At 41.3% G+C, this 12,502-nt stretch overlaps 1 protein-coding gene across 2 annotated transcripts in view; it reads right to left on the bottom strand.

Moving 5' to 3' along the window:
• Nucleotides 1-12,502, bottom strand: part of LOC126177083 (uncharacterized) — a 198,391-nt gene that overhangs the window by 33,614 nt on the left and 152,275 nt on the right. For both annotated transcript variants that reach the window (XM_049924330.1, XM_049924331.1), the window contains exon 12: nt 2,628-2,850. In XM_049924330.1, coding sequence (XP_049780287.1) covers nt 2,628-2,850 — 223 coding nt within the window. The remainder of the gene's footprint in view (nt 1-2,627; nt 2,851-12,502) is intronic.

Here is a 12,502-nt window from a genome sequence, read left to right as displayed (position 1 = left end):
ATCACAAATGGTAGATACAAGAAAACTTCATGTAAAACTATCACAACTTTTACTCAAAAAATTACCTGGAAGATGAAGTGTGAAAATCCAGCCATGACAAAAAGTACCATATTAGATTTATTGATGGTAAACATGCCTGATTTTTCTCAGGATGCTCACAAAGAGTGGTCAAGAAGCTGTTGTGCCATCAATACAAATAAAGATATAAATGGATACAAAAACAAGTGCAGAAGTATACAGCTTCGGTGAATTAGATAAAATGAAGACTACAGCATTTTTCAGACATGGTCTAGAATCATTTAATTTACAAATGAAATGAGACAATTTCAGAGACATTACTGGTCTCATACAGATATGGTTTTATGTATATTGACTGAATTGGTGAATGAAAATTTGTACCAAGGCTGGAATCAAACCTGACTCTCCTGCTTATGAGGCAGGCGCATTAGCCACTAAGCCGCCTTGGCACAGGGGTTCACTCCACAGATTACCCTGGCATGCCTCCCTCACTGCTGCCCCCTTCTTCCTGGGTTCGATTACTGGCCTTGGTACAAATTTCCACTATGTGCTTCAGTCAAGGAACATAAAATCATACCTGTATGAGATCAGTAAACTCTCCAGACACGATACGATGGCTTGTGGAGTATGTATGTAGATGTAGGTGTATGAAAGGGATAGATTGGTACTCACTGCATAGAGAAGGCATTAAGTCACAGACAGACACAATGAGAAAGACTGGTAAAATTTTACACTATCAGGCAAAGTCCTTCTGCCAAAGCAGAAAACATCCACATATTCAGACAAGCACAAGTCACACACAAATAGACACTGTCTCCAGGCACTCATTTGGTTCTATACCTAAAATTGTAGTATCTTCTTTCTTCAACGCACTTTCTGCCTTCTTGATTTTCTTCTCCTCCATTTCCTTGATCTTGAATTTCTTTTACTTGATTGTTAGTGTTATTTGCTACTTCACTGATAATGACAATAATCAATTTTTGAAAATATAGTGTAGTGCAATTGAATATATAAAAAGTCAACTCACAAAGCAGTGGCTGGAGAACAAACTTATAAAAAGTATTAAAATTTGAAGGCTTTTGGAGCCAATGGCTCCTTTTTCTGACAGAAGGGTTGAATGGGAAGGAAGAGGAATGACAGAAAAGGCCTAATGAGGTTTAGGAAATGGACAGAGTTTAGAAAAGTAGCCCGGAGCCCTGGGTCAGGGGACACTTACTAGATGGTAAGTCTCCCCTGACTGAGGGTTCAGAGCAACTTTTCCAAAATCTACCCCTTTTTTAAAACCTCTGCAGTCCTTTTCTGTCATCCAGTTGTTTTTTGTCATCCCTCTTCCTTCCCCTTGAACCCTTCTGCCACAAAGAGGAGCCATCTGTTCCAAAAGCTTGCAAACTTTAATACTCTTTGTATGTGTCTTCTCCTGCTGCCGCTTAGATTTTTTATCCACCCAATTACATTATATTCACCAATAATGAGATACTTCTGTACAGTTTCTTTGGCACTTTCAGCTCAAATTTGATATCTCTTTACACAACTGTATTTCTTCTTTCTGCACCAGTCTGTAGCTACATGGAGCACAAGCAACAAAAATGGTTGGATTACTTCTTTCATCTAGTTTCTTCAAATGCCCTAGATTTTGGGAAAAAATCGTGTTTCAAAAGAATGAAGTCATGACAGATCTGGTCTTCTATGAAACCACTTTTCTGTTGGTGCTGCACTTTGAAAGTTGGGCACCCATTGATTAAATTTGTAGCTGTGAGTACTGCTTCTCCACATAGCTCCCTCTTCAGTTTATTATCGAAGATCAAACCTCTTGCTTTGTTCATTTTGACAGACTTAGTCTCTTTGCTTTCCCAGTGGTTTGAGTACTATAAGGAATGCTATAGTCTAGCACAATTCCTTTTCTGTTGTACCAATCCTTAAACTCATGACTGGTATATTCACCTTCATTATCACATTTTATTTTTGACACTTTCACAATGAACTGATTTTTCACTTTCTAACACATATTTTATCATAAATCCTGCAATCTTGTTAACAAATAAGTCACAAAAATAAATGAAATCTAATGCTGCCATGTAATACCTGTACCCATTAAACATTGGGGGATCTATCTCTGCACAGATATCAGCATGTATTATTTCAAGTGGTCCTGTTACTCTTTGTCACAAAGTAGAAAATGACTTTCTTGTTAGCTTAGCTTTCACATAAACATCACACAATTTTTCTGCTGAACATATAAACTATTAGTAACTTCTTGATAAGGAAAGAAAGCACAGCATGATCTGGAGAAAATAAATGGTTACTGGGGGAGATAAAGTGAGATGCTCCAACACAGTCCCAGATCTAGCTAATATTCATAAATTGTTGAACAGTAATGGGGTCTCATGATTTCCCAATGTTTCCAGTGCCTTGTGGAATCAAGACTTGTCAGTATTAAAGTTGCTACAGACTGAAACATGTTACATACTACTCAGAAATGATTTTAAATTGTCATAATTAGCTTCATTATAGTGTTACCTCCAAATATAGTTCTTTCATAAAAATTAACAACAATATGTTCATCGTGCATATGAAAATATGAATATGGACTAAACATTTGCTTAACTAACCTGGCGGACTTTGCAAATCGTGACTGGAATGAGACCCTCGTCTCACAGACTGCTGCATTGAATGTCCTCGACTGGTCCGACCCTGTGCAGCTTTCTGCTGGCCCACAAGTGTTTGGATAAGCTGGTCCAGTGTAGCAGGGTCACTGAATGGTGTTTCTGGATCTCCACTTACATGACTGCGACGTTTGTTGGTACTGCCTATCCCAAGCGAATGAGTAACTTGCTGGAAGATCAGAAAAACTTGATACAGTCTTCTACATTATTTCACTCACACAATATGACAAGTCTGGATTTAATACAATACTCAAAAATATATGTCTGTAATACAAACAATGAGTTCAGTAAAGATAATTACTATGGACACAGGGGAAGCACTGAGAGGTTGATACGGACATAAATCAAATGTCTGGTTGCAATAACTGGACAACATAAATGAGTGTGTATGTTAGTGTTTACATGCTCTGAAGAAAAATGAAGGTATGGTAGGTGAGCTAACAATCTCTACTTCTTGTTAATGTCTCATAACAGCTCCAATAATCAGGAAGATGGATCATGACACACACCATGATTCCGTCAAGGACACCCTGGACGTGTCATATGTCACACTAAGGAAAGAAAGATAAAAAGAAAGAAAGAAGAAGAACAAAAAGTTCAGTGACAATAACGCAACAACAGGTCAAATCTTTGCTCACCAGATAACTGCAGATGATTACAGCTGGCCTACAGAACTAAGCCCATTGCCAGAGCCTGGTCAATGTCATTCTCCAACAAGCCACAGTTGTTCCCCACTGCGTCATAGTTTCCAGTATCTTGCTAAATTTTCAATATCATGAAAACTACACTAGGTATCCAAGTGTAGACATTTTCCATGGGCAACAGTTGCCAAGATGTTGGGAAATCACCTTCAATGACAACTAACTTTCCAGACATTAGCGAATTCTGAGGTGACACTTTTTGCAGTACTGAATCCCTACTGTCACCATCTAAAGAAGTTTACATTTCATGATTCAAAAATCATTTTGCTGAAGAATGCCAACATAAATTACATCCAGATGACAGGAGACTATGTTGTGACAATAACTATCAGTTATAGAACACAGCTCTTCAAATTTGTAGTTTTACCAGAATGCTATCATAATGTTATCCTTGTATGGGTATTCTTGCAGGCATCACAAGCAGTCACAGACTATGGAAGATTGGAATCTAAGATTGATGAACTAATACAACAAATTCACACAGCAAAAGTTTTGTTTGTGCAATTATCTATCACTGAAGACACAAATACTCCACAGTCAAGGAGTCAGTGGGTAGACACTCAGTTAAATTGTGAAACTCTAATTTAATGCAAAAAGTTACTCAGCCTCACAGAAGAAATTATATACCAACAACAATCATAACAACTGAAGATGGACAAGCACAGCTCTGATTAACTACCTGCCATGAACAACCTGAATTCATCCCTATAGATAGGGACAGTGGGAACATCCCAGAAAGGACAGATCATTGGGACTGATGAAGAAACATGACGCTGCCCTGGCCTTTATCCTGTACCTCCACAGGGTTGGCAAGTTAATTAATTGAGTTTGCAATGTTAGTGTTAGAGGGTGGCTGGATGGCTTTCCTGTCTCCACATTCCCCCCTGGGATGAATTTGTGTATGATATCTGTCTGTCTAGTGTTATACCATGTTCTAAAAGTTTATTAATTGTGTAAGTGAAGTGGGACATGTCTACCAGCCCAGTATTCACTTAGCTGAATGTGAGAAACCACCTGAAAATTACATTCCAGCAGGCTGACTCACCAGCCATCACTGTTAGTCTTCCGGGTGGATTCTGTCCAGGGCTGGCATACTTGGCAGAATCCTGGACATAGTGTGCTAATGTATGTGTCTCTACAGATGGGCACCTTTAACAACTGCCGAATTATTGAGCATCCAATAGATCCAAGTTTGATCAAAATGCGACTCTCGTTAAGTGTTAGCTACATCCCATTGATTTACAGATGGATTCGAGTCCACTGTGATGTTACAGCAAAACACACAACTCAATGTGAAACACCATATCAACATCGGGTATCATCCCTCCATCAGTCAGTGACCATATAGAGTGTCTACAGCTGAATGAAAAATAATTCAACGGGATGTGGAGAAAACATGCAAGACAACATTATTTAGTCAACAGAATATCATTGGATTTCTCCTGTGGTCCTAGTGAATCAGAAAGATGGCAGTCATGAAAGACTGTTAGTACCTCATATCACTAACACGACATATACACAATGAAAAAATATAAGCGTTTTTAAGTCAGTTCCTGATGGATGAATGAAATCATCAAAACAAATGTACACCTATTGCTACAAACTGATGACACTTTGGATTGCCTTAAGTGAGTGAAGTGCTTCTCAACTATGGAAATGCAGACTAGCCCCTGGCAGATCAAGGTTGATGAGGCTGACTGGGAAAAGACTGCTTTCATATTACCTGATGGCCCTATGTGTTCCAAGTTATGCCATTTGGTCTATGCAATGCTCCAGCCACCTCTGAATCCATGTTGGATAGCCTATTCAAAATCTATCTAGATGACACTGTTGTTTTCTCGAAGACATATAAAGAGCATCTGAGCAATTTGTCTGCTATGCTGAAGTGTGTCCATTATGCAAGACCTCGCCTGAAACCAAGAAAGTGCTTCTTTACTTCCCAGGAATTAGCACCTAGTTAACAGTAACAGTCTGTCCTGATGCAGAAAAAGTAGGAACTGTAGCAGATTTTCTGACTCCTCTGCACTTGAAGAGGATATCAAGACAGAATAATACAGCGATGCTAATGGCTATGGAAACTGCTGAGAGAGTGATTGTTTACACATCCAGAATAGCTTCCAAGTCCAACAATAGTTATTCTAGGCTGAGGAAGAGTGTCTACCTATAAGTTCTGACCTCATTTATAAGGCAGACTGTTCACTATTGTGACTAACCACCATTCTTTGAGCTGGCTGACAAGCCTGAGGATGCTCCTGACATGGGCACTGAAGTTTCAGGAACATGGTCACAGTAATCAACAAAAACACAGAATAGTACATGTATGAATAAGGATATGAACTGCCTTTTACAGAATCAACTGGAGTAACATTACTGTGCTGTTGATATCTAAGTCATCACTGCATTAATGAGCACTGCAGCATAATAAAGAGAAAATCCAGTATTAGTGATGGACCACAAAGATCTTAGAGGAGGAAGAAGTAGTCAAAACAGAATTCAGACTGATACATGAAACAGTGTATAAAAGACATTACAATCCAATAAAATTGAAAGGATTGCTCATTATCCCAGCTCATTTACAGTCAGCCACATAGAAGTACAGGAGTCCATAACTTAAGTTCCAGTTTCAGAACACCATACAAACTAGAACCACTGCTCATAATGACGTCACATTTGACTAGCATATTATTTATTGATGCACAGAGAAACTTCACAGGCAGGAAAAAAAAAATTAAGGAAAATTTTACCAATAGACGGTGCTGTAAGCTTCTTAACCTAAATGGGTTGGCTACAAATGATAAGTGAATTGCAATATGATATGCAAGATGATTTGAGTTGGACATTACACCACTGTACTGTTCAATGTGCATGTCTGCACAAATTTGGCACTCAACAGTTGTAGCACTGTTAGTTAGGTAAGATCTTCCATCAAATCACGATAGTAGCACTTTGGATGGAAAAATCGGTTTTTAATAGTCCTGAGGCTAAAAACCACATAAAAAGCAAAATAACATCGGTTTTTATTGTTGTGAGACTGGCACAAAGCATGTTTGATACGCTGTACACTGTTTTCTACCACAAGTTGAAATTGAGAAACAGCACATTCAGCAACAGATCATAGTGTCTTGGGGGTCACGTTCAGAATGCATAGTACATGTGTGCCATCAGTTTGTAGTTGGAGCTCTGAACACATTTTTTGGACGACCACACAGTTGGAAGTCGACAGATTAAGATCAGGTGATATGTATGGCAAGGCTGTAGGGAAATTATAGCTAACAATTCCAGTATTTCCTAAATGCCTCTGCAGCATCCACTTCACTGGCTGTGCAATGTGTCACCTTGCATAAAAATGACTTTCCCACTCATCCATGCTGTTGAAGTGTTGGAATGATGTTGGTGTGCAAAATATTCTCACAGTATTTACCAGTGATTGTACAGATAAAAGAACTGAAGGGGATTCATCTCCTCCAAAAAATACAGCCCTATGATAAACAATGCTGTCAACTGCTGTCAGCTTTGTAGAATGAATTAGTACTGACTGATGTGTGTGTGTAGATTACTGTTGCCTATAGTCTGCAACTCTGCATACTGACATGTCCTAAAAGATGGAAATCAGCTTAATCTGTCTACAGAATGCTCCATGGCCATTCACTGCCTATTTCCATGTGAGCAAGGTACTCCAGAGTCAACATTTGTCTTGCTGGCAGGTCAGCAGGAAGCAGCTCCTGAACATGGGTGATTTTATATGGATTGCAATGCAGGATGCTTTGTTGGATTTTATGCCCCTGATTACAGGCATGACCAAAATTTGAGTAATTTCCTGTGTGCTGTATGTTTGCACACCACCATTTGACACCTCCTGCAATGATGTGGCCACATCTTTGACAGGCATCAGATCAACCGCTTTTCTCCCTCTGCTACAATGCACTTCAAAGGAACCTTTCTTTTTGAATTTTGTAACCATTTTCTCCAGATCCTTAGCAGACATCGGACCAACACCATTTTTCATGCCCTTGAGTGTCCAGAACTACTGCAGGGCTGCTGGCAGACACTCAACATCAGTGTGAAAGAACTTTACCAGCAGCACATGATCCTTCTTGGAGACAATCAAGTTGGATATATCAGAAGCAAACTGAGGAACGACAGCCTGCCACACATCTGCTAGTGCATATTATGTGTGTGTTTGGTGCTTACGGGCACTCAATGCCAAGGTTATCAGTGCCCTAACACATTAAAAGAAACAAATGTGGAAAAAATTAGTAAAATGTGGTCATACATGCAAAGACAGCAGGAAAAGACTGAAGATGCTATACAAGAGACAAAAACATACGTAAAATGAGAAAGGAGCTAAAAAGATGCCACAGGAAATTGTCACCATCTGGCCACTTACGTAAAATATGGGTGAGCCAATCACCCTGTAAACAAATTAAAACCTTCTCCTTAAAATCTTGGTAAAAATGTTGGACAATTCACAAAACTTTAAATCCCTAACCACATTCACTTGATTATTACCTAAAAGAGATTGCAGGTCCACTGACAGATCACCTGCAGCCTGCTGTCAGAAAATAAAATGCAGTCCAATAAAATGTGGCACACACAGTGATCTGTACACCAGAAGCACCACACATTGGAGGGTCCTCTCACTGGAGCAAGAAGCCATGCATCATAGGACTATGGCCTATGCAAAGACATGTGGGGAGAGCCTTGTCCAGTCTATAATGTACACCATAACCATGTTGTGGGCTTTACTAAACAGAGCTTATTGTTGCTAACTTCCAGCCACTCATCCTCCCACTGACGCAAGACCCTTGATATCAACAGTGAAATGATAGCATGCAGGAAATATCTGAGGATCAAGACATGCCTCCTTGGCTGCTAGATCTGCCCTTTTGTTCCCAGCAATGCCGATGTGCCCTGGTAGCAGCAAGCCACCTCCTTCCCCTGTGATTATAGTTGGGGGAGGGCATCCTGGATGGTCTGGACTACTTTATCTGCTGGGTACAAATAATTCAGTGAGTGAAGGGCACTTAGAGAATTGGAACACACAAGAAATTTAGCATTGGAAGAATGTTTCATCTGCTCCAGTGCCTGAAAGATTGCAGACAATTCTGCATCAAAGACAGTAAATACCTGAGGCAGTCGGACCTTGAGGACATGATCCGTGAAAACAACAGAGCAACCAACAGAATCCCACTGTTACGACCCATCCCTAAAAACACCTACATAGTTGCGGTGCTCAGATAAAATTTCAGAGAATATTGCATTAAAAATGAAAGCAGGAGTGCAATCTCTCTTGTACCGCACCAAATCTAAAATCATTCTGAGTCTTTTCAGTAATCAGGGTGACAGACGGTTAAAATCCTGGATTTGAGGCCATACTGGCTCCACTCTGAGGAGCCAGCACACATTGCACATAGATGCTAATCGGCATTGTGGCTCACTGAGGGTAGCAAAAAAGACATTCCAGAGGCGGATGAGCAACAGTATGGTGTGTGGGTGAAGTCGGAGCTGTGAGGAACTTACATGCCTAGCACAGCAGGAACAGCTTACACTGGATGGTAAGTGGCAGTTCCTTGGCCTCGTCACAGAGGCTGCAGAGGCTGAATTTGGGACTGGTTCAATAAGCACCTGTGGCACCCGGAGCCCCTCATGGTGGACAGTGTCAATGATCTTCAAATAGGAAGGCCTTGTTGATCCATACACCATGCACCCGTAGTCCAGCCATGAATGCATTAAAGCCCTATAAAACTGGAGGAGATGTGCCCTGTCAGCTCCCCAAGACCTGTGGCTAAGGCACTTTAAGATATTCAGTGCTCTCAGGGTACTGGCATTCAGGTCTCTCTGGTGTGGCAACCATGACAATCTGGAATTAAAAATGAGGCCCAGAAAACACACTGAATCTCTCAAATTTAGCATGGTGCCAAAGGTTTGTCCCCAAACAGCTACTGCTGTGTCATCAGCATAGATAAAGAGCCTAGTACTTGCTGGTATTGGCTGATCATTTGTGTAGATATTGTACAGTGCTGGAGCGAGCACACTGCCTTGGAGGAGACCATTCTTCTGTGTTCACCATCTACTCCTCTTACCCTGTAATGAAACTTGGAATCTTCTGTTCTGAAGGAACAGATGTTCTGAAGGAACAGATGTTAGTTGGTAGTCCTTAGTAAGGTCATACATTTTTTTAACAGTTTCCTATGGTTCACAGTGTCTTATGCAGCTGTTATATCAACAAAAGCGACTCCAGTAAACTCACCACGCTCAAAACCATCCTTGATATGCTGGGTTAGATTCAAGATCTGACTGCAGCCTGATTTGCCAGCACAAAAGCCTGCTTGGTGTGGGATAAACTTCACTTTGAGGGTGGCACTGATTCGGTTAAGTAGCAGCCATTCTAATATCTTGAAGGTGTGGCATAAAATGAAGATAGGTTGAAAATTTTTTGGATTGTTTGGTTCCTTCCCAGGCTTAAGTATTGCAATGACTCGAGACTTCTGCCACATTTTGGGGGGGGTGTAGCGTGGCGACACGTGTGTTCATTAGGCTTAGTAGCCACTCCATCATTTTACAGGTGAAGTTCTTGATTTGTTCAACTCTAAGGTCATCGACACCTGCAGCCTTATGCATCTTCAAGCTGGAGATGGCAGCTTTGAGTTCAGCCATGGTGAAGCGACCCCTTAGAAAATAATGCTCTGTTTATGGGATGCACTGAAGAGCTTCTTTGGGAGTCCTTCCTTTTATTTTGCCATTCTCCAGGAGCTAGGTTGCCACTTTATCAGGAGTCACACTCTTAAAATTGTCTTGTGATTTTACAGGGTCACCACTCAGGTTTTTAAGCAGGTTACTCCACTTGGTCTTGCGAGCTGCTGAAATGGCTTGCAGCAACATTTCACCAGCTTGGATCGTTTCTTCTGCAAATGGATCCTCTTCATAGAGAGTTTGGTATCTTCCTAACAACAGTTTGTCATCACTGGACATGCCTGGAACATACCGAGTTCTGCATCCTCTCAGAATATTTTTTGTCGAAACTTGTTGGATGCATTTGGTGATGGTTTCATAAACTTCTGCCTGTCAGCCTTCTTGAAGTTAAACCTCCTCTTGAATGGTACCTCTTCAGGTGCGACTACAGGATTCACAGTGCATATGACTGGTCTATGTTGGGTACGGGGGGATGGGCTCTCCTACAGTCTTCATACATTGTACAGCTACCTTTGAAGAAACAATGATGTTGTCTGGGTTGTACCTTATTTTCTAACTGCCACTGTTAAAAGAAGGTGGGAGCTTCGGATCATGGATCAGATGTAGGTCATGAGCCTCAGCCCATGTTTCTAGACTAGTTCTGTTTGTGTTGGTATCTGGGTGTCCCAGTGATGTGCTTCTGAAATTGAAATCACCTATGACAAAGTTCACATCCTGATCGTTGAAGTTGGCTGGTGTTTTAATGCTAAAATTGGCATCGGGTGGTTTGTAGATCGATTTTACACATCATTGTGAGGAGCTTGAAGTTGTATTCTTCAATCAGTGGGGCTTGTGTGATATTCACATAAGGTCTGACAAAGGTGGCACTGCTGTATTAGTCGTGAGGCCTTTCCAGTATTAATTCCATACCGGCAATTCTTGGACTGTTTTTAGTACTTACCCTGAGTGTTTCCTGGACTAACAGACTGTCACATGTATATTTTTGGCATAAATTTGCTGCTAAAGCTTCTTTCTCTCAGGAAAATTCCTCAATGTTTATGGAAATAAAAACAAATGGGCTTGAGAAAGACCGGTCAGAATGCAGGCCATTTGAATGGAGACCAGCTGTGAAAGGATCTGCCATCAGTGCACTTTGTAGCGTCTTCTGACATTGCCCAGGGTACACCTGATGGCTACTCATTTCCTGTTCTTCTGTTATTGCAATCTCAGAGTTGATAATATGAACTTCGAATATGAACTGCTTGGAGGTCAGTAGCAAGGGAGAGAGCAGAGGAGTGATGCATGTTACTGACAAACACAGCAATACCTCCCTTGGCTCTGTCCCCAGTCAGGTCATCCTTTCAGTGAAGGGTATAGCCATGTAGCACAGGGGAGTCAGTGACTTTAAAATGTGTCTCTTGTAAACACAAGAACAGAGGGCCTTCCTCTCCTAGGAGTTTCAGTTCCTCCACCTATCCTGAACTTATTAATGTTCCACTGTGATATGGAAGCCATCTATCATGGGGGCTACACTTTCACCCTGTCGTTACACCAGTGAGGGGAGCAAGTAATAGGCGGAGGCTCAGTCGTGGGGTGAGATAATTTCCCCAGTCCGATATCAAGCTCCATTATTTCTAGGGAAGAGTCAAGAGAGACATCATACAGTAAGATGTCCACATTGTTCGACTGATTACTTCCAGACTCTGTCAGTGGTGGATGCTTTTCCTTTGATTTTTTGCCCTGGGTAGACTTCAAAACTGCAGCAATGGTAGTGCCAACACTGGACAGTGGACCAGACTGAACCTTTGGAGGTGCAGGGAGCTCCACAACATTAGCGACAACAGACTTGTCTGTTGTTTTGGGAGTGGGATGTGAAGGAATTGCAGTAGAAAAAGTGCACTGGCAAATGCAGGTGCTAGCGCTGACACTAGCAACCTCTGTTTGGATAGCAGCATCGTTCTTTGGAACTGGTTGTTTAAGAGTGGATGCAAAGGAGGTAGCAAATGTTGGAGGCTGCATGGTGTTATAGATCTTTTTTACCTCTTCACATGAAATATGTCTAGTTGTTTTAATTTCCTGTGTCTTCCTTTCTTCAAAGAAGACATTTCAGTCCCTACTCCAGACAGGGTGATCGCCAGAGCAATTTACACACTTTGGAGGAGATGCACAACCAACACCTTCATGGGTGGCCTTACCACATTTGTCACAAGTGGCTGCCCCCATACAACCAGAGGTGGAGTGCCCAAAGCACTTGCAGGTAAAACAGCGCATCGGGTAAGACAAATAAGGCTGCATGCAGAGGCAGAGGAAACCCTCCTTAATGTGATCCGGAAGTTTTGTGCTGCAGGAAGTCAGTGTAAATGAGTCCAATTTCATGAGATCGCCATCCACCCATTTCATTATATTCCGTACATCAACAACACCTTCCTGGGACCAATCAGCTCTCAG

Source organism: Schistocerca cancellata, chromosome 3 (assembly GCF_023864275.1).
Source record: "Schistocerca cancellata isolate TAMUIC-IGC-003103 chromosome 3, iqSchCanc2.1, whole genome shotgun sequence".
In the NCBI taxonomy this organism is placed as follows: Eukaryota; Metazoa; Arthropoda; class Insecta; order Orthoptera; family Acrididae; genus Schistocerca; species Schistocerca cancellata.
Note: the sequence above shows the minus strand (reverse complement) of the source record. Positions and strands in the feature narration are given on the sequence as shown.